The sequence below is a fragment of the Blennius ocellaris genome (assembly GCF_963422515.1).
Source record: "Blennius ocellaris genome assembly, chromosome: 19".
Classification (NCBI taxonomy): domain Eukaryota; kingdom Metazoa; phylum Chordata; class Actinopteri; order Blenniiformes; family Blenniidae; genus Blennius; species Blennius ocellaris.
This window is the reverse complement of record NC_137668.1, coordinates 21,999,487-22,027,106: the sequence shown is the minus strand read 5'-3', so window position 1 is coordinate 22,027,106 and position 27,620 is coordinate 21,999,487. Positions and strand designations below refer to the sequence as shown.

The 27,620-nt window shown below is 45.6% G+C and overlaps 1 protein-coding gene across 1 annotated transcript; it reads right to left on the bottom strand.

The window, feature by feature from the left end:
• Window positions 1–219: 219 nt before the first annotated feature.
• pfkpa (phosphofructokinase, platelet a) lies at window positions 220–27,620 on the bottom strand. Its single transcript, XM_080515012.1, has 22 exons — window positions 27,415–27,620; window positions 22,424–22,497; window positions 21,719–21,796; window positions 20,934–21,123; window positions 20,124–20,289; window positions 18,837–18,881; window positions 18,621–18,729; window positions 17,947–18,042; window positions 17,249–17,341; window positions 13,692–13,817; window positions 13,195–13,259; window positions 11,799–11,868; window positions 11,136–11,282; window positions 9,659–9,729; window positions 9,080–9,167; window positions 6,177–6,329; window positions 4,844–5,008; window positions 3,765–3,826; window positions 3,555–3,666; window positions 2,402–2,501; window positions 1,642–1,747; window positions 220–985 (listed from the first exon to the last, which is right to left on the bottom strand). The coding sequence occupies exons 1-22, from the start codon at window positions 27,506–27,508 to the stop codon at window positions 829–831; spliced, it is 2,367 nt and encodes a 788-aa protein (XP_080371138.1). The 5' UTR covers window positions 27,509–27,620; the 3' UTR covers window positions 220–828.

Genomic DNA, 27,620 nt, shown 5'->3' with positions numbered 1-27,620 from the left:
AGGGTCAGTCGGTGCAACGCTAAAACCCCGGAGGAATGAGAATCGAGGAAATCTACAGTCACGATGACGCAGGGTTTGAATATTTCATCCGGCGAGTCAAGTGTGATGTTTTGTGTGCGAATAAAAAAATGTGCTTGATTTTCAAGCCACGCGGATAAAAGGGGGGGGATTAAACGTCATGTTTCAGGGCAACATGAATAAATAATCCACTGACAATAATTGATGGGGTACACCTCTGGAGTGGGAGTTTATTTGGTGGGAAACATGATTCTCGTACACGTCTAACTTGGTGCAATATGACAGACAGCTACTCGGTACAGCACTGCCGACAATTAATAATATATCCATGTTTACAAGCAAAAAACCCCCAAAAAAGACAAACAATGTTAAAAAGATAAATATTAGTTTCAGTGTAGAGCGCGGGACGCAGTTCCCTCGACTAGCAGCGGGAGAGGAGAACCTTGTATTGCATCAGTCTCACATAAATACGCTGAACACTTGTTCTCTGGGCAGACTCCGGGCCGGGTTTGACTGCGGAACCGGCGCCGCGCTCCCGGAGCGTCCGCACGCGGAGAAAAAGTGCAATTTCCAAAGAAGAACGCTAAAAAAAAAAAACATTAACGACGTGGACACACAGATACGTGGCAAGACAGTGTGTGTGTGTGTGTGTGTGTGTGGGAACCGACTGTGAGCGGAGAGACGGCGACGGGGAATGAAGGAGGCGTGTGGCGCCGCACCGACACGTTGTTACTGGAGCTCTCTACAACACACGGGGACTGCCTTGCACCTGGAACGTGGCGGGCGGCGGCGTGTGGCGGCGTGCCGGCTCTACATGGCGACCGAGGCGTCCGACTCTTTGGGCCGGTTGTGCACCACGTGCTCCAGCTGGCCGGAGTCGGAGACGTCGTAGCTCGTCTTGTACTTGGCCAGGATCTTCATCAGGGGGCGGAGCTTCAGCCACCACTGCTCCTTGGGGATCCGGTGACTGGAGACGCAGGAGGAAACACTCGGGTCAACATTTGTTTGTTTTTTTTGGGGGGGGGGCACAGGCTGAAGCAGAAAAATGACCAGACGGCGTCTGCATCAGGATTATGATGCGTTTTAAATTAAAATCATGTTCTGCATGATCTGGTTTCAGAGTTTAAAAACGTGCATGTGAAGTTATTTGATGAACTAAGTCTAACTTGTCTATTCGTGTGAATGTGTGCTGGACTGTTATACTGAAACTGTAACCGAAATAAACCATTGATTCATTCATTCATTCTGCTTCCAAACTGGCCTCACAAAAAACAAGTGTTATGCAACAGCAATAGAAGTTTGTTTTTTGACTTTTCAGTATTTTGTATTATTAAAATAGGCTACATGTTGAGATTGTGGTCCTTTTCTGTAGTAAACGTTTTGGTTTTTATCAAAATAGAGACATTTATAGTCAATTTGCAGGTTATCCTGGCACTATTTTAACAGTACGGCTCATTTAAGATTATATTAGAACTAAAATGTGTTGTCGTGGAAGTTTTCCATTCATTTTCTATCAACATGCTGTAGAAATGAAACGCAACATTCAGATTTCAGGCGGCGGGGTGGACTGTCGTTGCTAAAAACTCCTGTGACGTTCCCATTCGAGTGTTGGTGAAAACGTACATGAAGTCGGTCTCGTCCTTGAGGCCCACGACGGGCTGGAAGATGAGCGCCCGGCGGCGCATGCCCAGCAGGCAGCAGGTGTCCTCCGAGTTGGCGAACACTCGGCCTGATGGGGAAACGACGCGGCAGTCAGGGGAGGAAGCACCTCCAGACACACACGGATGACAAATGGAGGGTGTGTGTGTGTGTGAGGATGATGGATGAAGGTGGAGGGGGGGGGGGTGAGGAGGACACACACACACACACTTGCTACGAAGCAACTTAAAGCTACACCAAGCGCATGTGGAGCGAGCGGCGGCGTCATCAAGCGCAATGGACGGCGGCGCCACATGAGCCTGTGTGTGGTGAAACGGCAGAGACAGTGACACACCAGGGGGGGGGGTGGAGCTAAATCATTAGGATGGAGATGGTCATGGAGCCAGCATGGAAGGAAAAAAAAGGATTACCTTCGTCTTAAGTCATCCAAGTGTAAGAGAAATAAGACATAAAAACACAGAAGAGGAGTTTTCACTTTCATTGTAGCCTTCGGACACAAACTTGTAAGAACTCAGAGTGATCAATGGTTCATTTCCTCTGAAGGGACTCGTTTCGTCAAAATGTCGGCCGCAGTGACTCCATGACAGATCTGCTTCACGACCACGTCTCTGTGGGGAGGGAGGGAAACACCCACTACCACCACACGGCAGCCCGCTAACGGGGACGCAAAGGAGGGGAGTGGTGGGGGGGGTGGGGGTGGGGGGAGGAGGGACACCAACCGCACCTTGTCTGAACGTCTCCACCAGCTTCTTGGAGATCCACTGCATGGCCTTGGCCGAGATCTTGGTCCCGAAGTTGCGGTCGAAAGGAGACGGCGCTCCTCCCTATTCCAAAAGGAACAAGCGTCTCATTTTAACGCGACTGCGGGTAATGGTTTCATCTCAAGGAACGCGCGAAGCCGAACATTTTACGATATCCAGTATTATAAAGTCCCAGTGAAATGAAAATTCGACCTCCAAAACACTCTGGCTGTCGCTTCAAGGATCTTTTTTAAGCTAACTAGCCGAAGGGTAAAATGTTAAAACACGGTAATCTACGAGAAAATAGCCGATAATTTCCGCTGCTGGGCGGAGCTTCTGACAATAATAGAGTGACATCACGAGTTGTGCACACGCCCAAGTTGTGTTTACATTATGGAGGATCAGAGTTTTGACGACGAAGAGGCTGAATTTAACGACATTTCATCATCATCGTCATTTCAAACCCAGTGATTGATGAAGAAGACACAGAATGTGTCGATCTGCCATTGGTGACCCCGTCTGGAACATGTTTGAGGAAGCAGAAGACGCTTCGTCCTCCATTCGTCCTCGTCTCCTCGCCTCAGCAGCCGCCAGTTTTCACCTTTGAGGCTTTGAGGCTCCTGACTTTTGGCAGAACGACTCGGCTTCCTGGATCCAACATGTCAAAGCGCTTTTCCGACTGCGCGGAATCACCGAAGATGAGTCCAGGTATTACTTGATCGTCTACTAGCCGCCCGAGCTAACGGCTCCCGCTAGCCGCTAGCCACTCTCGCCGCCCGTGCTCCTTTTCTCCTCTCTCGGTCTCTTCCAGGCTCAATCTTTCACCAAGGCTCATAAAACGCTGACTGTAACTTCAAAACATTGTTAAAACTTGGATATTTAAGAGGGAAACAACAAGCCGATGTAAACACAACAGATGGAGATCTGCACAACTCTTGACGTCATGCCCACAAAGAAGAAGGATTCCCCCGACTTCCTCGGCTGGAGATTCAAAATTCAAATAACTTTGTTATGCGACAAGAGTGGTGGGGCAGAGTCGGAGGAATCTTGGAAGTCGTCGCCCAACTATCGTTTTAAACAAAGTAGTGTTTTGCATTTCACTAGGCCTTTAAGCTGGAGGCGGGGTTTGGGATCTACCTGCTGCATGTGACCCAGCACGTTCTTCCTGCAGTCAAACACGCCCTTGCCCTCCTCGGTGTACAGCTGGTAGATGAAGTCCGTGGTGTAGTTCTCGTTGGAGTTCTCGTTCCTGCGCACAGAGGCGGAGTTTATGGTACAAATGCCGACGGCTGGAGACATGACACCCCCCCCTCGGCGAACCGTTGGAGAGAGAGAGAGAGACGCTACCTGAGGACCAGTCCTCTCTGAATGCTGGTCTTCATTTTCTCCGTCAGATGTTCAACGTTGGCCTTGTGGGAAGAAGAACATAGCGTGTGAGGGGTGTTGGCCACCAGGGGGCAATGTTTTATTTTGTTAAACGTGAAGAAAATATGAGCATAAATTCTGTCACTTCTCTGTTCGCTGCTCAAGTTCAATTAAAAAGTGTACCTACTTTTTTCCTCCCCATTATATTACTAGACAATGTGTAAAATTTAAATAAAGTGACAATTTGATAAGTAAATGTTTATTCGCTCAAAAGATCTCCAGACGAGTCACTTGGAAATGTTGTCATGTAAACACGGCCGCGCTGTGAGGATTAAGTTTTTGTGTAGAGGTCAGGACATGGATTACATGACCGGGCGGAAACACGAGCAAACATTTGTTTGTTTTTAGTTTTACTCATGTTAAACTTTAAAAACAGGGTAAAGTCCAGTCCAAGATGTCAGACTTTATTTATCAATTCTATTTCTTTTTTCTTTATCCAGGTCTTGGTCTATCTCGGGTTTGGCTGCATATACTTGCCTACATACTTATTATATTGTTATTTTCATTAATCTTGGCTTTTTATTGAACTATTCTATTCTTATGTATGTTTATGTATTTACAGTTTCATAATATTTTATTATTATTGCTGTCAGAGATGATGTCCTATACTTACCTACGTACTTATTATATTGTTATTTTCATTATTCTTGGCTTTTTATTGAACTATTATATTATGTATGTTTATGTATTTACAGTTTCATAATATTTTATTATTATTGCTGTCAGAGATGATGTCCTCCTGTTCTTGCCGTTTGGCCCCGAGTTTATTTTCAATATTAACCTTCCAGGACCTGGATCACTTTGAGTCGTCTCGACCACAACACAAAATTTATTTGGATCTTCGGAGGTTAAAAGGGGTTTAAATATGTATAATTGTGGAGTTCAATCTCTCTCTTAGGGTCCAAAATAAAAGACCTCAAACGTCTTGGCTTTTAATTCAAAGCTAGAAATGACTACATCCACGAAGAGGACTGAAAATGTGACACTGCCTTTGTTGCTACCTGCAGATCTCTGATGTCAAAAGACTCCTCGTAGATGTAGGCGGCGTCGGCCCCCGCGGCCAGACCCCCCACGGTGGCCAGGTAGCCGCAGTAGCCCCCCATGGTCTCGATGATGAAGACGCGCCTCTTGGTCCCGCTGGCCGACTGCTTGATGCGGTCGCATGTCTGACGGGAGCCAAGTTCTCACAGGGTCAGGGTCACGGCGGCGGGTCGAACGCCAGCCGAATGATTCGGCTGGCGTTCGGGTCCCACTTACTGAGCTCGCTTTAATGTTTGTTTGTTTTTTTAAGTGCAGAGCCAGTAAAAACTCACATACTGTTAACATTAACTCCAACCGGAGAAACGACAACATGCTAATTTGGCGGCGTGCAAATCAGGCAAGTCAGATTCAGTATAAATGCTTTTTTTTTTTTCACCAGACAGACTTGGAGTTCTGAAAAGGATGACGGCGCACATCGAATGGCGAAACTATTAAAGAAACAAAAAAATTTTGTTTTCTTTTTTTATATCTGTAGTTTAGTGCTAACATTGTTTCATCCCTCAGTGTTTTACAGACAGAAAGGAGGATTTCATGTGGTTTCAATCAGTGACTTAATGAACCAGAAATAGTGGTTCAATCACTTTGACTTAACTTCAGTGTATAACGTTTGGTTTTTTTTTCCATACAATAGCCAACATTCAAATCGATTTCTGGACATTTAACAGCTAAAATGAAGCTAAAGGACGGTTATACCTACAACCTTCAAGTCTTGTTTTATTTCACACTGTCATGAATAAGTGTCTGCGAAAATGGAGCTCGTGGTAATTCCTACTGTTATTGCTAACTCGATTCCCTCCTGGTGCACTGGGTAAAGTTTAGAGTTTGAGTGGCCTGGGGTCAAATCCCAGCTGAGTCCAGGTAATGAGTGGGAAGAGATCCCCAAACACTGAAAAAACATGTCTGAGTTTGGAATTTAAAAAGGATCTTTACACCAATGTATGGTTAAATAAAGAACCAGCGACCATCAATGGTGGATTGACATTGTGTGTGAGATTTATGTTATGAGGGGGGGGAAATATAGTCTTCCCTCAAAGTAGAAAAAGAAAAGGTTTACAGGATCGGGGATGTAAAACCAATCAGATTTGGCTTCATGTGACGGAACTGGTGCTCCGTGTGAGGCGACATTCTAGTCTATGACGGCGCCAAAGTGGCATGACAAGAAAAGGACTTTGATTAGTTTTCTTTTTAAACTCTACACATATATCAATTAACACTGAACATCATGTGTGATTTTCATCCTTTCAGTACAAGCACCCTAAACACAAACGGACGGCGGCGGTTCGACTGCCTTACCTCCACGATGGCATTGAGGGCCGTGTCTGCCCCGATACTTAGATCTGTGCCCGGCACATTGTTACTTATGGTGGCAGGCAGCATACACATCGGGATGCAAAACTCCTCAAAGGTAGCGCGAGCGTCATACAGCTGCAGCAGACACTCTAACGCCTGAAGCGGCAGTATGGAGAGAAGGCGTTAGAGCCACGGTGAATAGAGGGAGGGATTCTGCCGCCGAGAGAGAGAGAGAGAGAGGGGGGAGGGGGGGTAGACGTGGTGCGACTCTCTCTCTCTCGGCGGGCATGAGCGTATCCTGCCAATTCCGGCTCTTTCCGTGTGATAGCGGCTGTGGCTTCCCTTTGGCAGAGAGGATGGGAGGACAGGAGTGGAAGAGGAGGAGAAGAGAGGAAAGAGAGGCACATGGAGCAGAGAAGAAGAACTGAAGGAAAGACCTGCGAGCTCAGCGCATGTCTGCGGTGGCGGGCGGGACAAGCAGCTCTGACTGAGATCAGGAGGAGGTGAAGAAGAAGAAGATGATGATGGTGATGATGGTGATGATGGACAGGCTGTGTTTGTCGCCTCCTGCAGGCCGTCGGTGTATCTTCATTTATTAAACCACACAACAACACCCGCATGCTGTTAATCACTGTGGATGAAGTGTGTGTGTGTGGGGGGGGGGGTTCAAACACACGAGTCGGGGGAGGGGGAGGGCAGGCAGAGCAAACATGGCGGCATACGACACTTGTGCACCTCACAGCATGCCTCCATGTTGTCGCTGGATTACTTACCTGGTGGGGAATGGACCGGCGCTACATCTGGCAGTGCAGATGTGACTCAAGAGGTCTGGACTGGAATTTTCTACGGTTTTAATGAAGTTCTGTTCCAGACGGGGTTGACGGGACGTCGCAAATTTCTCCCTAATTATCCCGTCTGACTGGTGAAAAGACTGAGGCCCCCCGTTCACACGACAACGTTTCAAGTGAAAATGCGTCGGGTTTTTTTTTTTGCTCTGGCAAAGTTTTGCGTCTTGAAAACAAAATCTGTTTAAACAGAAACAGCAGAAACGCTTGAGACTGTGTAGCTAGCGACAACTGAGCACGCGCAGTCACGGCGTTTCAGAAAAGTTGCCATGTTGACTATGTTGTATTTGGCGCTATACAAATAAAGTTCTAATTGAATCGGGTTTCTGACGTTTCCACCGAGATGGACCGTTGCTCTTGCCCCCGTTTCCACGGCGACGGAGCATTTTCAAACAGTTGCGTTTGGCCCCGTTTCCGTGGAGACGGACCATTTCTCAAAAAACCCTACACGTTTGGGGCGGCGTTTTCAAAATTTGCAGTTGTTGTAAGCGGAACGTCGTACATTTTCACTTGAAAACAACGAACAACGGTCGTTGTGAACTGGGGCCTCGTGTTCCTCCCCCCCATCCCGGTGCAGCGTCCCGTCTATTCTCGCCAGCAGGGCCCCCCCACCACTCCCCCCATCACTTACAGTAGTGATGGCGTTCAGAGCCGTGTCGGCGCCAATGCTGAGGTCTGAGCCCGGCACATTGTTGGAGACAGTGGCTGGGACCATGACCATGGGCACACAGAACTCGTCATATTTCCCGCGAGCCGTTAACAATTCCAGCAGTGACAGGAAGGCCTGCAGGGCAGAGCCAAGGGCTTTAGAGTCTGCAGGCTGGGGGGGTGTAGGGGTGGGGGTGGGGGGGGGGTTTCAGACAGGTGTAGCTCTTAAGTGTGTCTATTCAGAGGTGGAGAGGTGCGACTTGCCAGGAAGGGGAAAGTGGGGAGAGACATAAAGTGAAAGTGTGCCAAGGGGAGGAGCCAGGTCTATCACAGCGGACGGCAGCGAAACAGACAGGTACCACTCCACACACGGCGCACTCATCCGGAGGGACAGTCATTTACTTGCGTACGTCACAGGAAAAATAAACAACAACAACAACAATAACAAAGCTGGTGAGCGTCTAAGTGGGAATGCGTGGAAAGAAGCGGATGTTCCTGGTTTCCAAATGAAATCGTACTAATGGTTTTGCTTTATTTACTGACGGACACTTTTTTATTTAAAAGGTCCCATATTTGACGTTTTTATGCCTTTTGTTGTAAAATTGAAAGTATGAAATATTTGTTTTTTTATTTGAGTGTCCGAGTTATATTGGTGTCGAGACACTTTTTATAAAAATCTGATAGCAGATCCTTTCACAAATCATTCGGTCGGCAATTTTATTGAAATCGAAACACGAGCCAAGAGATCTGACAATGATGCATCGTCTTTTTATGAATCCCGACGAATCGTGTTTCTCACGTTGGAAGTTCTTTTAAATGAGTTGAACTTTAATCTTGTATTTTAAACTCGACCTCATACTGGGAACGGTGCATTTCCACCTGAAAAGCCTCAAGTTTCCCTCATTATTTCCATTTTTTATTTGTCTGGACCTTTAATTTATGGACACATTAATAATTGACATTAACATCGAGACGCTAAAGCTACACATTTCCCTTTCCACAGTTTAACTGGTAGGCCTGACTTTATTAATCCCAGGGGGAAATCCTTTAAACCTCCCCGAGCGTTGTGATACGATGAGTGAGTCTATACAGCCTGTAGACCTTAAAATAAAAGAATAAATCATAATATAGGACCTTTTAAATAATTCAAAGCCGTCTATTTTAAAGAGGGTGTACTAAATCCGCTCAGTGTTGCTCTACCGTTTCAGTTTTAGTCTTTAAAGCACGATTATGAACACAACTATGGGTGAAACCATACAGTTGGTGTGCTAATAAACAAAATGGGACAAGGCTAATGGAAAAAGATCAACACTGCACATTGTCACGTTAACTGGAATAACACAGGCGTTTGCAGAGTTATTTCGTAGCTCTATGAATATTCACCAACGTCGACCGGTTAAGATGGAAACGTACCTCGAATCCACCGATCACAAGCAGTGCGTTTATATTGTGCTTTCGCATCTGCTCGGCAATTTTGTCCACGTGCTTCGCGGGGAGCGTTCTGGAGGAGGGAAATAAAAAAATAAAAAAATACATTAAAAAAATGAGGGTGCGATGACGTCCAACCCTAACCCTGCCAATCTAAAAATCTAGAATTGAAGTTGAAATAACATCACACTGTGCGATTATTCAATTGTAATCTATCCCCTTTCTCATCCTGCTCTTTTACTTATCCTTCATATGCACCTTATTTTAAATGTTTGTCTGTCTGCACTACTTTTTTTAAATACGTTTTTTTAAATGCCTTTTTTACCGGTTGCTAAGCAACGACATTTCGTTGCCAGTTTCCTCACTGTGTGATGTACTGTGCAATGACAATAAAGAAAGTCTAATTCACCCGCTCATATTTTCTATTATTTCTGCAATTTTAGGGTTAAGTATGTTTATGTCCGAATGAATAAATCATGTGAGAATCACACAGGTGAGGTTGTGCCGGAAAAACAAAATAGTAAAATATGAAGGTAGTGAAATGACGTTCAGAGGATTATTTACCTTTTGGTCCCCAACAGAGAGCCGCCTTGCCCCGTCCAGCCGCCAACATCTGCCCATTTAATTTCCTTAATCTGAGAAGATGACAAGCGTCTTTTGATTAAAAAGGGAATCGCCACGTTTCCTGATCTCTGTCGGACTGAAGCGTCTCGGCAAAACACTTCAATTTGCACGTTCTTGCCTCCGAGTTGCTGGTGATTCAACATTTCCCCGCCACATCCTCCTGAGGCTTCGCTTCAGACGCTGAGTTAATCTGCCCGACAGCCTCTTTTTTTTTTTATTACATAAAGTGGACTTGCTTTCGGTGAGAACACAGCGAGGTGTGCAGCCCCCCCCCCCTCCCCCCTCCACTCTAATCTTCTCGGGGTCAGCTGGCAGAGTCTCGCCGGGCCTCACACCGAGGTGTTTAAACTCGCCGCCGACACCCGAGACGCTCCGATGAGGATAAATGGACAGACGGCTGCTTTTGAGCAGCGAGCAGTGATCCACAACCTGGACCCGGGTGGATTCCGTGTTTCTAACTGTGGGGGAAAAGGTCAGACGAGGACAAAAAGGAAAAAAAAATTAAAAGGCGTGAAACCAGTTCCGCCGGTCACGACGGGGAGAAACGGGATCGTCTCGGGTTGCAGGTCGGAACAGGCTCGGTTGAAGAAGATCGCACTGGCGGAGCCGCTTTCACTCTGCATTACAAACTTCTGTGTTTTGCTCCCTGACACAGTGAGAGTGAGCTCTCAGGGATCTGTCTTTCAATATTCCAGCATTTTGCGAGAATGTTCTGCTGCCATCTGCTGGACCGTGTCGTCACTGCAGAACTCGTTTGTGAAGGTTTGTTCTGATTTAAAGTGAGTGAAGTGGGTACACTCTGGATATTTGCCTTTTCAGAAGCAGTGGCATGTAGGACAAGTCAACCCATGGCATTTGCTCATTGTCGCAAAACGCCTGTAAAATGTATTAGTTAGCAGCGTCTGCCTCATTATGACCCGCCCTGCGTTGCCGTTCTGGATCTTCAAAAAAAAAAAAAAAAATCTATCAAATTGTATTTATAAAGGCCTTTAGAACACTCAAGGTGACAAAAGTGCTTTCCAGTGAACATCAGACAGTAAAATGAGAGAGAAAAGAATGATAGTAAATACACATACAGTATAACAACAATGGAGGAAAATCAAACCAAATAAAATAAAATACATCTCATGTATTTAAATTAAATTAAATAATTAAGAAATAAAATAAAAATGATTAATTAATAAAATAAAATAAGTAATTAATAAAATTAAAATAATGATTTAACAAAATTAAAATAATTAATAAATAAAATAAAAACATATAAAATTAAATTATGAATTAATTAAATAAAAATAATAAATAAATAAAATAAAATAATTAATAAAATAAATAAATAAATTGTCACCATATTACAGAGTATTAAAACCCAGTGAGGATAAATACATTTCCTCTCCTGCGGTGTGTGGATTAAACCCACCTGTCCTTTGTAGAAGCCCTCGAACCCGTCGCTGACGGCGAACATCTTGTGGCCCTCGGAGATGCCCACCCTGACGGCCGAGCGCACGGCGGCGTTCATGCCCGCCGCCGGCGCCCCCACATTCAACACGGCCACGTTGAAGTTGCTCTGGCGGGAGAGGAAACACTTCATTAATTCCACAAACGTGTAACAATTTCTTTTTTTTTTATTCTCCTGGCGCCATGGGCGACATGCTGGGGGGTTACGGAGGTCATTACGGAAGGTGTGTGTAGAGGTGGGGGGGGGGGTGTAACCTGAGGCGAGCGAGGAGCCTGCTGTGCAGCCTCTCCTGGCTGGGTTGAACAGGTCATCACTCAGTGGGGGGTGAGGGGGTGGGGGGGGGGGGGGGGGGGGTGTCATCCGATATCAGCGTTTGGCAGATCAACAGTGAAGCACCTGGGCTCCAGACGACCGCAGGTGAATGAGGTCAAACCCCTGCGGCCTTTATTGGCCCGCCGCTGCTCTGTAATCACGAGCGCCACGGCGATGCACCTGTTCTATTTCAAAGCCACAAAAAACCCGGAGGATGACGTGTGATCATCCTCCGGGTTGATCACCGCGCGGCCCCGGACCTCAGAGTGACGGGGACGACAGACGGCGGCGGCGGCGGCGAGGTGGACTTACGACCGGCAGCTCGCACTCTGGTTTGCGGTGAGCCAGCAGCTTGTACGTCTTCAGGTTGTTCTCAAAGCTCCTGCAGTCAAACAACGGAGGGGAATCGTTTCAGCATCGACACTCTGGAGAAGGTGCAACTTCTGATATAAAGGGAAAATGAATTGTTGTTGTTGATAAAAGGTCAAGGATCTGCCAACTGGAGTTTTTTTGTTTTATTTTTCTAGTTTGAGCTGAACCATTTTCTCAAAAAACACTTTTTGGCAGTATTTCCCCAGAGACATTATAAAAAAAAAAAAAAAAGCCACTTAGACGCGAAATAAAATCTAACAAGTCACAGTGTGAACAGTAAAACTTAGAAGGGATGAATATTTGACTGATTGCATCAATGTAAGAGTAATTTTCCTTCAAACACGCTTATATGTAAAATTACTGCAGTGAAATCATCAATAACAGACATTGGAACCAGTTTACCTGCAAACAAACGGAGTTAAAATTATACTTTACGTGAATAGTTTGGAAACAAAACGATTTCCTCAGAAAAAAAAAAATCAGATGGAAAGGTTTGAATATTTACTCTAAATATTTGCAGAAAAGTCGATTAGATGGGGTAATTTTTACTTAGATTTACATGAAATTAGATATCGGAAAGCAAACAAAAATCTTCACGAGAGCAAAGAGAAATAACTATAATTCTATATTTTTTAATAGTTCGTGTCATCCTTTGTAATTCAAGTCATTGCAGCTTGAGCCTGTTTATTTTCCGTTTATTCTTCCAACAACTAACAAGATAACCAGACACAACAAAATACTGTTCATTTTAAACAACCAAGAAAAGAAACAGGCTGAAGCTCGTAGCTTATTTATACTTAATTAACTCAAAGGAGCACAGGGTTTCTCCAAAAATTCACCATTTTGAACAATCCTGGGTCTCATTGGTTCTTATCCTTGAATTTCTATGACGAGATCCCAACACTTGAAGACCCAGACTACTTGGGGAGAATATTTCTTTTACGTTTTGAGAGTATTTACCTGATGTACTTGTTGACGGACAGCTATCCACTACTTGAAACGAGGTCAGACACATAAGATTGTCGGGTTTTGAAGCGAAAAACGTTGAGAATTTGTAGAAATTTTCCACGATTAGTTGAATTCTACAATCAAATAGTTTAACTCTTGAAACTGCAAACTAAAAAAAAAGATGAACGATGCTTGTGATTAAAACAGATTTGTGCTGCGGTTAAAAAAAATGAATCGTTCCAACAAAAACAAGTCGCTGTGGTTGACTGAGCACAGATGTTGAGGCTGAAATTGACATGTTGATCAGATTCTGTTAATTTGAGTATTGCCTGTGACCCAGAGGGTGTAAACTCAAGTGATCTACGTTCCTACCGCGCTGAGCTCGTACCTGCCGCGGAGCTTCACCGCTTCCTCGAAGCGTTTCAGGTCCATGGCCTTCTGCACCTCTTGGGTCTGACGGCGACAAGTCACACATTACAGAGAAATCTCACGAAGCCGTCGTCGTTCGTGAAGCGTGTTTGCAAACGGACAGACTGACTGACAGACTGAATGTTGCAGTCGTGATGTTAAAAAACCGGCCGCCTCGGGAAACATATCGAGATCTTCCAGCGGGCAAGAACTGAGCTCCTTTTGTACTGTGTTTCCATGGCGATGGGACTCCTCTTACATCATGCTATTGGCAGGCTTCAGATGATCATTAACCCCGTCTCGACTGCCTCTCAGACAACGCAACTCTCTCGTGAGCACTGAGTGCCTCTCCAAGGCCAATTGCTGCTGCTGTTTGTCATCATTAGCTGGGTTGAATCTGCATTTTACACGTGTGTGTGTTTGTGTGTGTGTGCGCGGTGGTCCTGGATGGTTTCCAGCGCGGGTTGCAGCACTCACCATCTGCACACACTCCATCAGAGGGAGGCGCACCGACTGGTTGCCGCACAGGGAGACGACGCAGGCCGGAGTGTTGGCCGTGGTTTCCAGCAGGGCGAGGACGGCCTCCACGCCCATACGGCTGGCCTGGACACACACACACACACACACACACACACACACAGTCCACCATTAAATCATTCCAATTCTATTCACTCAATAAATCCAAAAAACTGAGTTTTAGCCTCCACTTATTTCACTTTTTTGGGTGCATTTGTTTCAAAGAACTGAAGATTTTATTCCGTCTGCTGCAGCCCTTCACCTGCTCCCCACTTTATTTAATATAATTAATGAATTACGCCAGAATTGTCACAATAAAAAGCCATGAGATCCAGTTGATCTTTCAAGCTGCAAGTCGTCTGGCCTGATAGTTAAAAGCTTTCACTGAAAATATATTTAAAAAAATGGATCTTATCTATATATTGAAGCTATAAAATCTAAATTAAGATCTTTTAAGGCTTTTTAATGATATAAAATTGTCATAGAAATGAGCTCCTGTTTAATTAATTATCACATGTTTTAGTTTTCTTCCGTTCCTCAATGCTTTCTGGAGTCACGTCTTATATTTCACGACTCCATCCTGATGTTTTCTTGTTCCCCCCCCCCCCGGCTCGGCTCTTGAGCGTTCACGTCTTTGTTTCTCAGAGTGCTGCGGAGACGCGCGGCTCCACGTGCTCGGCGGTAAATCTGTTAATGTGCTTAACCTAAAAAGCGAGGCTCCTCAGACACCACAGGATTACGGCGGCAACGTCCTGGGCAGCCGGGCCCAGGACGTCTCTTGGAAATAACAAAGAGGAAACGGCGGCTTAAATGTGTGATCATATTAAAGTTTGGCGTGAAAGGTTCAGGGAAAACTGGAGTCATTCACCAGAGCGGTATAGCTGAAAGTTTTTAAGTGCTGCAGCTTTACAATGTTATATACCGTATTTTCTGCCCTATAAGGCGCACCGGACTATAAGGCGCACCTACATTAATTGACATAATTTACAACTTTGTTCATATATAAGGCGCACCGCCCTATAAGGCGCATGGAATAGACCAGTGGTCGGCAACCTTGACAGCTCAAAGCCATTAAGTTACAATTACCACTGATTCTAACACCCAGAGAGGTGCACATGTCTTATTTTGATAATCCTACCTGCAGCCTATGCCAGGACGACACTACACACAAAACCTTCTTCACTGCTGGTTGACAACTTACAACTACCAGTAATAATAATGATAATAAACTAAACTACGTGAAGTAAGCAACAAAAACACAACACAACACAATTATTACCGACACCACAAACCAAATAGAACCCCCAATAATTGCATTTAAAACACCACAAACAGCTGCAATGAATTATGGGAGTTTCTATCGGCTGCACTGAGGAGCTCAGGATGTCCCATCATGCCTTGCAGTGACAAATTTTGTGTTGTTGGAGGTTATTGTGGGTTGTTGTTGGGCTTGTGTGTGTGTTGATTGTGTTTATGTGTTTTTGTTCCCCAGTTTAGGGAGTCATTATTTCATCTAGTTTATTTTGGTTTGTTAGAATGTTGGTGTGCAACCATGAGTGATGAATGTGTTGTGTGGAGTGTCGTCCGCTCTGAAGATCCAGTAGCGAAGATAGAGTTGTCAAAATAAAAGCTTCTGGGTGTTCAGCTGGCAAATAGCAGTCTCAAGTAGCGCAATTCTTCCATATATAAGGCGCACTGGGTGATAAGGCGCACTGGCAGCTTTGGAGAAAATTTGAGGTATTTAGGTGCGCCTTATAGGGCGGAAAATACGGTATGTCCCGACTCGCACTGCGTCTTATCATGTCAGATAAGAGTTTTATTGTCATCGGACTGACGCATACGCAATAGAATGTGCTCCGCCTGAGAGGGGAAACTGGACAATGTGAGTAATAATATAAACAATCTGATCAAAGCTACCATGTGGACGCAGACAGAAACGCAAATCTAAAAAGAAAATGCAGAAAATGAAAATGATTCACGACGAAATGAGCCAGACTTTGTTTGGTAAACACACCCAGTGTGTGTGTGTGTGTGTCGCTGACATTTTATGAAGCGACAGCGCCGTCACATTAATCAGCAGAGTCTTTTAGTTTTAGTTTAGTTTGTGTAAACTGGAACAATTTTCTTCAAACGGTTTGCAAAGTTTGTGCACGATCTGGTGTCTGAACGAGACGCCACATAATAAGTCACTGAATACTTTCATCTCCTCAGAATTAATCATTTGGCGTAAATCTAAATAAACGTGGCACAAGATGAGTACATTCTTTTTTTTTGAAGTATGCATGTTGTATTTTCCTCTGGTACACATATGAAAAAATGAGAATTAAATACATTATCGTTTAACTGAGAAAAGATCAAAGTCCTGATGTTTTTAAGATCTGTGGACCAAAAAAAAATAAAATAAATGACAAAGTGACTATTTTCCACATGATAACAAAGATCTGAGAGAACGAAGTAAGTGATTCAGACATTCAGTGTCACAGTTGGTTGATGTCCATGTTTTTAGAGTTCTTTCTGGAAGATCAAAGGGGAAACTTTGACACCAGACTGAGAGCTTCTAAAAGTTAAAGATCAGCCAGCAGCTTTCAAGACTTCCACATTAACACGCCGACAGTAGTTTGTTTGATTCGGAGCTGATAAGTGGCCACACACACTGGAAGATGACTGAAACGAAGGTGAACGTTTCCTTCAGGCTTTGACACCGTCACAATAAGACACACTCAGGATCCTTTGAAAACATGGATTTTTTTCTTGTTTTCTTAACACAGACAGGCATTAGCCTCAAAGCCATGCTGTTTGTAAAAACTCCCATAATGCAACCGCAATAGAAGTTGTTTTTTGGACATTTCACTCTTTTTGGCACCAGAAAATTTCATTGAAATTGGTTTTATGTTGAAATTGTAGTCATTTTCTTTGCAATCGTTTTTTTTGCACCATAACAAAGAAAAACATTGAAGTAGGGCCGAGCAAAAAAAAAATCGATTTAATCGATTTATCGAATTTGTAGTTAAAAACTAATGTGTTTTGAAGTTATCCCCCCCCCCTGTTTTTCAGCATCTTTGGCGTTCCATTCTACGATTCCTTGTGGGTTTCCATAGTTTCTCTTGCACTAAACCTGGCTTAAAGCTTGAATTAATTGAATGGCTGAGCCGTATTTACTTTTTATTTTGGGATTTTTTTTATATGTATTTTAACTCTCAGGGCAATCACAGCAATTGAGTTGCACTTTTGACAATATATCTGATGTCTGCGGTCATTTTTAAGTGCATTGAGGGAAAAAAATTAATCGAAAATCAAGTTGAAACTCAAAATTATAGATTTTGTTTTTTTAGGCCAAATTTCACGGCTTTACTTTGAAGTTTGAATTTAAAGGCACATTTTTTGCCCGCCTCCCAATCAAGATGGCTGTCTTCACTCTAATGCTTTGGCCGCCTTTCCTAAAGACAAACTCTTCAGGGAATCGAAGACGGGAAACCACCGGTGCCGGAGCGGGTCTGGATCTCGGCGGTGGAACCTACCAGGATGCGGTCGAAAGCCGACGGAGTCCCTCCTCTCTGCACGTGTCCCAGGATCGTCACTCGAGTGTCGAAGCCCAAGCATTTCACTACGAGCTTAAAGAAAGTTGAATCACACGGGATTTAGCGGGAATTCACGGGAAAACTCTTGTTATGACTCAAATCTGTGACAAGACGGCTGAACGGATACACCACAAACACAGACACACAATTTATTTTTAAAAAAGCCGAAGAAAAAGGGGAAACAGCAAAGCACAAGCAAGCCATTCTAAGTTTTCAGTCATGTTAGTGGGGAGACTCTCAGTAGGACCTCAGGCAGGGGGAAACGCTGAATCGAACAGAATACACCTCCCGAAAAACAGAACGAAAAAAAAGGAAACCAAAACACTCTCCAACAGTTAGTAGGAAGTCAGGCGATAATCCCCCGTGTAAGTGAAACTATGTGTGACGGAATTTTTTTACAGAACACGTGTCAGCGTGTGAAGGTTGCGTGAGCGCAGAGGGGGGGGGGGGTCACTTCAAGTGTGGCGAGAAGCTGTCGTTCCCCAAAAACTAGCGAGTGATGCCTGAAAGAGCATTCCAGAAACACAGCAACAAGAGGTCAAAAAAAGCCACACCGGGGCAGCAGTACAGTGGAGGAGGGGGGGGGTGGGGGGAGGGGGGGGGTGGGGAGAGAGAGAGAGGGGTCGCCGTGTACTTACATCCTTTACATAGTCAGTGGTTATGGCTTTGTTGTTACGATCAATCGCCCCCTCGGCTACTATTATGACATTCAGCCTTTTCATCCCTGCTCGGTTCTACGGAGAGGGGCGTGGTGGAGACACAACATGACAGAAACACTCAGACCGTGGCTGTGACCTGGGCTTTTTCTTTTTCAGAAGCACAGGGAGGGGCGGTGACGCGAGCGGCGGCGGCGCCCCGAGGCCTGTTTACACTTTACGAATCAGCAGCGCGCTGCTTTTATTATCAACAATTGTGGGATTAGAGCGGAATGTCTCGGGTGTTTTTTTGGGGGGGGGTTGTGGTTGTGGCTGAGCTGGCTTCCATCACGTCAGGCCTCCTTGCTTCTGGCTTCCCCCTTTTTCTTCTCACAATCCAGATACTTACTTCCTTGACATAACTAGAGGTTATAGGCTTCCCGTGCCTGTCAATGGCGCCCTCCGCAACTATGATTATGTTGAGCCGTGTGCCCCGGGAGCGGGTCTGAGTCACGGGAACGGCGGCATGGAACGACACAAGGAGACGTCAGGGGAGGGGGCCGAGGCTGGACCCCCCCCCCCCCCCCCCCCCCCCGCATTGGGCGGAGAGAGAGAGGTGGAGTTTAACATTAATCACAGCGTGGAATAACTGGGACGGTCCGCGAGCAAACGTTTACCGCAGACAGTTTCTGACACATCTTGTCCTCCCAGCCGTCCTCCGGGGGCATCTCGGGGATCAGCACCCAGTCGGCGCCGCAGGCCAGAGCGCTCACCAGGGCCAGGTAGCTGAGATTTGCATACACACACACACACGTCGGGATTATAACGCTCCTCCTTCCTCTCTCAGCCCCCCCGAGGAATTCCGTGTGTTGTTAGCGTTAATGCGCTCTTACCCGCAGTGTCTTCCCATGACCTCCAACACGAACGTCCTCTGGTGACTGGAAGGCAAGAAAACACTGCGCTTTAGGACTTCATTTGACAAGAGAACCGTGACGTGACGTGCACTTGTAGCATGGAGTTAAACTACACTCCAAACAAACATGTTTACCCTCGTATCGTCGGGACGCCTGGAGATATCGCAGCGGCGAAAAAACAAATGTGTGTGCATGTGGAGGTTTTGTGTGCATAATGAGATTTACTGGAACGTACTTGTGCATATGCAACAAGTAGGACTGGTGTTGTGTGCAAACTGATCCCATCCTGCAACTCCAGAGTTTCTCTGCCCTCAAACCTCGAACTCACAGGAAGCCAGGTCATATGCAGTTCCTGTTATGTATGAGTTCTGCAGGGGGTTACGGATGCTATACAGCTAACGTGACACCGTGCAGATTTACTATTTAAAAAAAACAACAAAAAAAAACAGCAGGCCGCAAGAGCAAGAGTCGTGACATATATAACATCGTAAAGCTGCAGCAAGAGCTTCCGAGGAGGTGAAGACAGAGACATTTACAGGTTATTATAGAACACGCGAAAATCTAATTAAACATCCACATGCATGCACATGGTGAAATATAGCATTTAGTACAGCGAGGCCTCGTTTAGACGAGTGAAAACGGAAACGTTTTGTTGCGTTGAGTATCCAATTCCACGACAGAGGAGCTCGGAACCACGGAAAATGCAACTTTTCGAAAACGGCTCCAAAGGTGGAACTTTTCGAAAACACTTCGAGTCCGTCTCCGTGGAAAGGGGGGGGTACGCAACTTTTTGAAAATGCTCCAACTCCATGGAAACGGAGGAAAACGTTACTTTTTTGTAAACGGCCTGGCTCGGTCTCCGTGGAAACGGGAAAACGCAACTCTTCTGTAATGCCGCAACTGCACTGGCGCTACACCGCTGTTGCAAATTCTTCTTCTGCACATGCTCAGTAGATGTTCAACAATGTTTTCCTCCAAAGTGTCATGACTTCCAGTCCATATTCTCCAAGACTTAGTCGTTTTATAGTTGAGACACCTGGAATAACAGTCCCTCTGTCCTCTGTTGCATGTGTGCGATTTCATGACCAAAACAAACAACAGCACCCACTAGTGTCCTGGAATACTAACTGCATCATTTTCAAAAATGTTGACAATGTGAACGCGGAACTTTTCCGAAACAAAGAAGGCAGAAGAGCTGCGTATTCAGATGTTCCACCATCCGGGTTTCATTCACACCCTTCATGCTAACGTTGGGACGCTCTTTACCTCTGTGCCGTCGTCATGATTGCGTCCACCACCTCGATGATTCTGTGCAGGGCGGAGTCGGTGCCGATTGTCATGTCGGTTCCGCAGAAGTCGTTGTCGATGGAGCCGACCATGCCCACGATGTGGAGGGCCGAGTACTTCTGGACGGACTCGGCTTCGATCACACCTGCAAGCATCGGGAGCGTCGTGGGGGGAGGGTGGGGGTAGAACTTGACGCGTGCGGCCATTTGTTGCCACGATACGGAAGCGGGCCGCCGATTCAGGGAAGGTCTATATCAGGGCTGTCAAACTCATTTTAGTTGAGGGGCCACATCCAACCTAACCTGACCTCTGGAGGGCCGAACAAGTCAAACATAACATAGTAAACTGCAGATATGGACAAATGCAAAGTCTTTCCTTCTTTTGATTCTTTTGTAACTGCAAGGATTTGCCAGTCTATTCTGAAATATACATATTAAAGGAAATCAGATATTATTATATTTGCAAAAATGTTTTATCTGGATATCATATTTTTAATCAGGATTAAAACAATTTGTCATCATCTGGAAATTTCTTTCAGTTTACGTGTCTAAAGTATAATTTGGACTCATTGTTTTATTGTGAAAGGTGCGTCATGTGACCTCTACAGATGCATTAATGTCGGGGGTCAAATTCTGATCAAGTGCCTTTTTGCCAATCTAGTATTTTTAGATCAGCCTCCGTCGGTTTTCATATTTATACTTTAAAAATTGTTTTTAAAAAATCACATGGCGGGCCGGATTAGATGCTCTGGCGGGCCGGATGTTTGACACCCCTGGTCTCCGGCGTTACCTTGCTCCACCAGCTCGTTCAGCAGGCCGCTCCACTCCTCCCTGAAGAGGTTGGCCCCCGTCAGGCTGCCGTCCCCCCCGATCACACACAGGTTGGTGATGCCGCGTTGCACCAGGTTGTGGGCGGCCTTCAGGCGGCCCTCGTGAGAGCGGAACTCCTTGCAGCGGGCGCTGCCGATAACGGTCCCGCCCTGGACGCAACCAGAAAAGCAGAAAAAAGAAAAGTCACGGCTGTGGAGCTTCCTTGGGGATTACTACAACTTCGTGGGGGGGGGGGGGGGGGGTCCCCCACTGTGCTGGGATGTTCGGGGTCGATGTCTTTAGCCACAAAATAGCCTCGTATTGCATTTCACATGACCTGCGTGTTCTGCACAGCGGAATATGTTCACTGCAAGTTCCTGCAATTAAAAGAAAAATAAACCACCCAATAGATACAAACAAAGTGGACCCTGCACTGAATCTGGTCGTTTTAGTCCACAAAAACCAGAAACATGTGTCCTATGTGATTCTGTGATCACATTATTAAACTTTGTCATACAGCGCCCTACCAAAAAGGGTCTTCTTTATATATAAAAAGGTTTTTTAAAGGATTGTGTGCATAGAAAGTGGCTGCAATGAGCTTCCGTGTATCCTTACGCTATTACTTTAGTGCAACACAAACAACGAGCCTTTCCACCTTCGGCATCCAATCCAAACTGTTAAATCCCAAGAGAACGGCTGAGTTATCGTCCCGCTGCAGTGATTGTGTAAGATTGTGTAATAATGGCGCTTGTGACAGTGACTCACCACTTGCAGCATGCTGGAGACACTTTCCCACGTGGCTTCCTTAATGTTCTCCCCTCCGTCCACCATACCTTGGTATCCCTGGTTTTAAAAACAAACACAAACGGCATTGTGCATCGTGTGCAGCGGCTCGGCAAAAACAAACAATACAAACAACATCTGGCTGGAGGGAGAGAGAAAGCGCCACGACGTGGGTGATAACTTGTACCTGACATCAACGGAAACGTTCCCGTTTCCTGCAGGAACTCACAAAGATTGTAGGGGAGGGTCACATTATGGAGCATCTGCTAAAGCCTGCAGTCAGTTATGTAACACACACACACACACACACACACACACACACACACACACACACACACACACACACACACACACACACACACACACACACACACACACAGACAGATGTGGTGGGATGACAGGATGAGCACGCAGCGCTCCTCCGACATCTGCTGCGGGAAAACAAACACCGGAGCATCCATACTCAAAGAGTCGGAGGTGTTTGTCCCTTGTTCGCGAACTGCATGACCCAGTAAATATATGGGAGGCGAAAAGGTTGTTGAGCCGATGTCGTTCGTGAGGCTGGCGTCAAATTACCAGCGGCCGATGCTGGTGACGCCTTCGGGGGTTTGGCGCCCGTCCGCTAAAGTTTGCTGGAGGAAAAAAAACGAAGAAGGGGGGGGGGGCGTTGGGAGAGTTTGAGCTCACCTCGTGGATGAAATAGACTTTCGCGCCGACGTATAAACCCATTCGGACCACAGCACGGACCGCGGCGTTCATCCCTGGAAAAGAAAGGAAGGGGGGATTGGATGTATGGTTGGACGATCACTGAAACTCTTCGGCTTCGGGGAGGGAAACCGAGGCCCCCCGTTTTCGCGACAACGTTTCAAGTTGTCCACGTTTCGGAAAAGTTTCCCGTTCACACTGCAACGTTTTGAAAACTGAAACCAGTCGTTAGAACGTCAGTCCAGGAGTCGGTCCCGTTGGTCGTTTTCGTAATGAAATCACACGTGCAGTGGAGAACAATGTGCTATAAACATTAACAATGGACACAGACAGACGGCCAAGTTGGATTGTTACTATGGTGACTGTCATGACACTCTCGGGGGGAGAACGTTGTTACTGTCCACATTCTGACCTGAATAAATATTTACTACAGCCGTGGTGCGCATGTGCAGTAGCGGGGTTTTCGAAAAGTTTTCAGTGCCTCCAAGCACCATTGTCATGGAAACTGACGAAAATTTGATTTTACCTATTTATATTTTCTTGTATTGTTTGAGTTTTTCTTTTGAATTCTGCATCTTGTGGCTATTTTTTGCTTTTTGCAGTTGCAACAAACTGCTTTTTGATACAAATGTGAAGAGAGAGCGGGATTTCGTTATGTATTTACAGATTTCCAGTAAATCCGGTAATAGAAGCATCATGTTGCAGACTTGATTGGCTCTTTTTTTTTTTAGAAACCAAAAAAAATCCAATACGTTCCCCGCTAATGGATGCAGCATCTATAAACCCGGTTCAGCTCAGGATGAGTCAACAGACATTTGACACCATTTGACTGGAACTTCCAGAAAAAAAGGAAAACCCGAGAGACATTACTCCAATAGTGACATTTTCGGTTCTATTTCAGTACAAAGATCATGATGAACGAAGAAATCGTCAAACCTTTGGTTGTGTTTTTGGTGTAAATTTATTCAACGGTGCTCGAAGCCACTGAAAACGCATCTTTTTGAAAATGGATCCTAAGCTGGAACTTTTTGAAACCCCCCCCCAGCTCCAAAGAAACGTGGGAAAGGCAACTTTTCCGAAACACTGCAACTGCCCAGGCGCACCGCAGCCGTGCTAAACAGCCCGCCCCCTAGTGGCCCAACATGACAACTGCATTGTTTTCCATGAGTCGGCCGTTTCATTGTAAACAGACATAGTTTTCAAAAATGTTGCTGTGTAAACATGAAACTTTTCTGAAACAAGAACACAAAAATGATTCGTTCTCACTTCAATTGTGACATAAACAGGCCCCGAGTTTAATTTGTACATACACAAAAGTTTTCAGTCCGGTCGGCTCATACCGGATCGCAACATCGTATCACTCCTCCAAACAGTGTTTCCATCAGAAAACTGACATGTTGTGTAATTGTTTCTCACTTACAACGTTTCGTTTTAAAGAAACAAGAGAAAACTGGAAGTGACAACTGACGCAAACAAACTTTTAATGTGATCTTGTGACTGTTAAAAAGTTACTTTCTGCAGCTTTTCAGTGGAACTGACTTTATAAAACAAGCTGTGGCAGCTAAAACTTGCCAAATCCTTCCTACGGACTGTGTTTATGCTGTTTCTCTGTCTGTTTTTTAAGCCAAGTCCCCCCCCCCCCCCCCCCCCTTCCTCTTATCCACACAGCACTGCCATGTTTGGTCAATAGGTTTCCCAGCCGGCTCAGGCAGCCTCTCACTCATTCCTCCAGTGAACGTAGGAGCCGGTGAGACTTTGCTCTGTGCCTTGAATGTCAATGTCAGGTTGGCTTTAGCACCCACTGAGGGGATGACAGATAAGGCTTCAGCCACAGCAGGCTGACAGGATCTTGGCCAACTGGGAGAAAACAACGTCTAAAAGACCGGCTTTCTCTAATGAAGAGACGGCACGGCTCCGACGCCAACCATGCGGAGCCGTAACTAAGGCAACGCAAAAGGTTTTAGACCAGTGGTCTCTTTCGTCCCTCCACTGCGGCTCCTTGAGCCTCCGTCCCACTGCAGTTCATCCCGGAGGGACGTAAGGAGGCAAGGCGTACCCCAGAGTGCAGTCCCGCTACAAAGAGTAGGGTAAAATGTAGGGTCGTGAACGACGTAGCGATGTGACGTCATTACGCAACAATAATGGCATGAAGAACGTAGAATTGCGGCTCATCTGGTTTCTATAGCTGGGAGCTTCCTGTACCTTTCACAGTAAAAGCGCTGCGCTGCGGAGCGCCGACGATTCCAGGAGGTTCATTGCAGACTTGTTGAGAGTGACGGCAAATAATAGTGAATTACACAACAACTACAGGACAGTAAAGCCACAACACTCACACTCATGGTTCTAACAATCCCAGATCTCCCACATTTATCTTCCATTTTAATAATGTGTAGCAATAAAGGAGCTGAGAGCTGCAATGCATCATGGGAGTTTCTGTTTGTCGTGTTTTAAATGTAATTATTCGGGTTATATTAGGTTTGTAGTGTTGGTAATAATTGTGCTGTGTTGTGTTTTTGTTGCTAAGTTCATGTAGTTTAGTTTATTAGTTGTAAGTCGTCAACCAGCAGTGAAGAAGGTTTTGTGTGTCGTGTCCCCCTGGCATGGTCTGCCGGTGGGACTGTCAAAATAAAACGTGTGCGGCTCTCTGGGTGTTGTGTTCAGTGGGAAACGGGACCTAGTGGCTCTTTGAGCAATAAAGGTTGCCGACCCCTGGTTTAGGCCATCAAGGCAAGAAGGAAACGGGCAACGGAGGGGAAGAAAATGGGTTTTCTTTAACGTGAACGACAGACGGAGAGAGGAACAATACTATCCAGTGTTGCGCACCTCCGTGCCCTTGTCGTCTGGTTACGTAACCCGGCTGAGCCGCACGCCGACAGGAGAGGGGGGGCTGTAAAGACGGTCGCACACGCAGCTATTTCTCACGGACGGGTTCAGAAGTCATCAGCCAAGCAGACGAGGCGGCCCTCATTCTGCATGACTGACACTTTCTCCTGCAGAATGGGGGGCGAGAGGCCGAGGCGGAGGACACACAAAGCCCCCTGACACTGGCGATCAGCTCCCGTCATGCATGCTGCAGCCGCACCGGCTCGCTCGTCAGGCCGGTTGTCAATTCAAAACGGACACTAGACGGGAGTTTATTCCTCCAGGATCAGAGAGAGGCAGACGTTTACCCCCTATAGCAGTGGTGCCCTCACCTTTCTTTTTAGCACGATGGACCGGTTTAATGTCAGGCAATATTTTTAACGGACCGGCCTTAAAGCGTGGTGAATAAATACGACAAAGTAAAATCACACGACCAACACAAAAACTGTGGTATTTTGTAGATATAATAATAAACGTGAATCCACTGTGTACTTGTATGTCTTTCTATTTACTTTTATGTTATTCTTCTGTCTCCTCGCTGGACTTTTCCCCTTTTTGCAAAGAAACTGTCGAAAGACCACTGTTTTTTTTACTCATTTTGCTGCTTGTGGGTTTAATATCAGTGTTAATATATCATGTGACCGACACAAGCACGCGTCATAGATGTAGCAGAGAGAATTCAGTCATTTTTCAAAATAAAGGATTGTTCAGACTCGGATAATAAATTAAACGGAAATTATGTAAGTTATTTATTCTTTCTATGCAGACCGACAATGTTGTGCATTGGTTAAAAAAAGATGTACTGAAAAAAACAACGAGTGTTTTGGAAAAGGTTGGTTATCAGGTTTGGTTTTATAACCGACCCATCACTAAAACAAGAGCGGTTTGTTTTCACCAGCAAATTTTAATGCGTTCTTCCTTTGATCAAAATGCACCTGTGTACCAATTTATGTTCACTCCCTGGCTTTGGAAATATCTCATTATCAGACACACTAATTTTACAACCTCCTTGGCGGAGGTAACAAACAGATGGTTTACAACTTTTTTCAGTTGAAACCCACCCAGATTACCCCCCCCCCCCCCATCACTGATTAACTCGAACACTACGCAGAAGCCAAACATGAAAGCAGGAGATCTTGCAAGCAATGTTTCCCAGGAGGCCTCCCAAGACATTTCTTGAAAGTGAACACGAAGCGATAATCAACAACTGCTGCATCTCGGCTGTTTACATAATATTATGCCCCTCTTCACGTTTGACCATAATTCAAGGTCAATATTAATATTTAACTTTAGAAAGATTCAAACGGCATTCCACAGCTTGTAAGTTTAATTTCTCAAAAACAGATATCTGGATTTAAAATGTTGTCGATTCGGTGCTGAAATTGGACAAAGCAGTGTGGGATCTAGATTATAATCTGATTCCTGATGGGATTAATAATTATTATTATTATTATTTATTAATAATAATAATTATTATTATTATTTATTAATAATAATATAAATAATATTATTATTATTTAATTGTTTAATAGTGCAACGATGTGCAGTGGCACGCGAGTGGGCGTGAACCTTCCCGTCAAATCGAGAGGCGAGCCGGTGATCACGTGACCAGGGTTTCCTCCGTGACGCCGCCGGGAGCCTGTATGCTGCTCATCACGTACACAGGATGCAGGCGGCGGGCATCGCAGGCTCCGCATGCAACAAGCCACCAAGTCACCTCCTCCAAAGGGGCTGCGGCAGCGCAAGGCAGACGCCGAACCGGGCGTGCGGGATGCAATATGGCCCCGCTGCTTTTTGCAGCCCGGTTCGACCTTGACGTGTGTCTGCGGCCGAGATGCCACCGGATCGATGCGTTAGCGCGTTGTTAGCACGCGATGCTAACCGGCGGGCTCGCGCTATTAAAAAAAAAAAAAAAGAGACGCCGCGTACTGTAACATGAAAAACTGTCCCCGGACGTCCCTCCACATGCAACAACGTCGCCCGTTATAACATCACACACCTCCAGACGGGTTGTTTTCTCCCGCATACACTAACATAACTACTGCTTTGTGTCCGTGAAACTATACATGTACAGTTGTTTTAATTTTTTTATTTTTTTTTATTTTTTTTACCTTGAGCATCTCCTCCGCTCGTGAGCACCGCGATGGCTTTCCCCGCTCCGGACAGGTTCTCAAAGAATATCTTCTTGGTGTCCGGCTGCGCCATTTTCCCACAGCTAATATCCCACGGCAGCTCGATTAAAAATCCAGAAACGAGAGGGGGGATTAGAGGCTTTAATCAAGGTGCCGGAGTGATGAAGGGCAACTATAGTACGCCC

What these genes read in the sequence shown, in the direction of transcription:
- pfkpa (XM_080515012.1), bottom strand. Translation starts at nt 27,508, where the DNA reads ATGGCGCAGCCGGACACCAAGAAGATATTCTTTGAGAACCTGTCCGGA. An exon ending in AGGGCTTCTACAAAGGACAG is followed by an intron (nt 9,730 to 11,135) that starts GTGGGTTTAATC and finishes TCATCTTCTCAG; the next exon opens with ATTAAGGAAATTAAATGGGC. An exon ending in AAGGACGAGACCGACTTCAT is followed by an intron (nt 986 to 1,641) that starts GTACGTTTTCAC and finishes CTGCGTCTCCAG; the next exon opens with TCACCGGATCCCCAAGGAGC.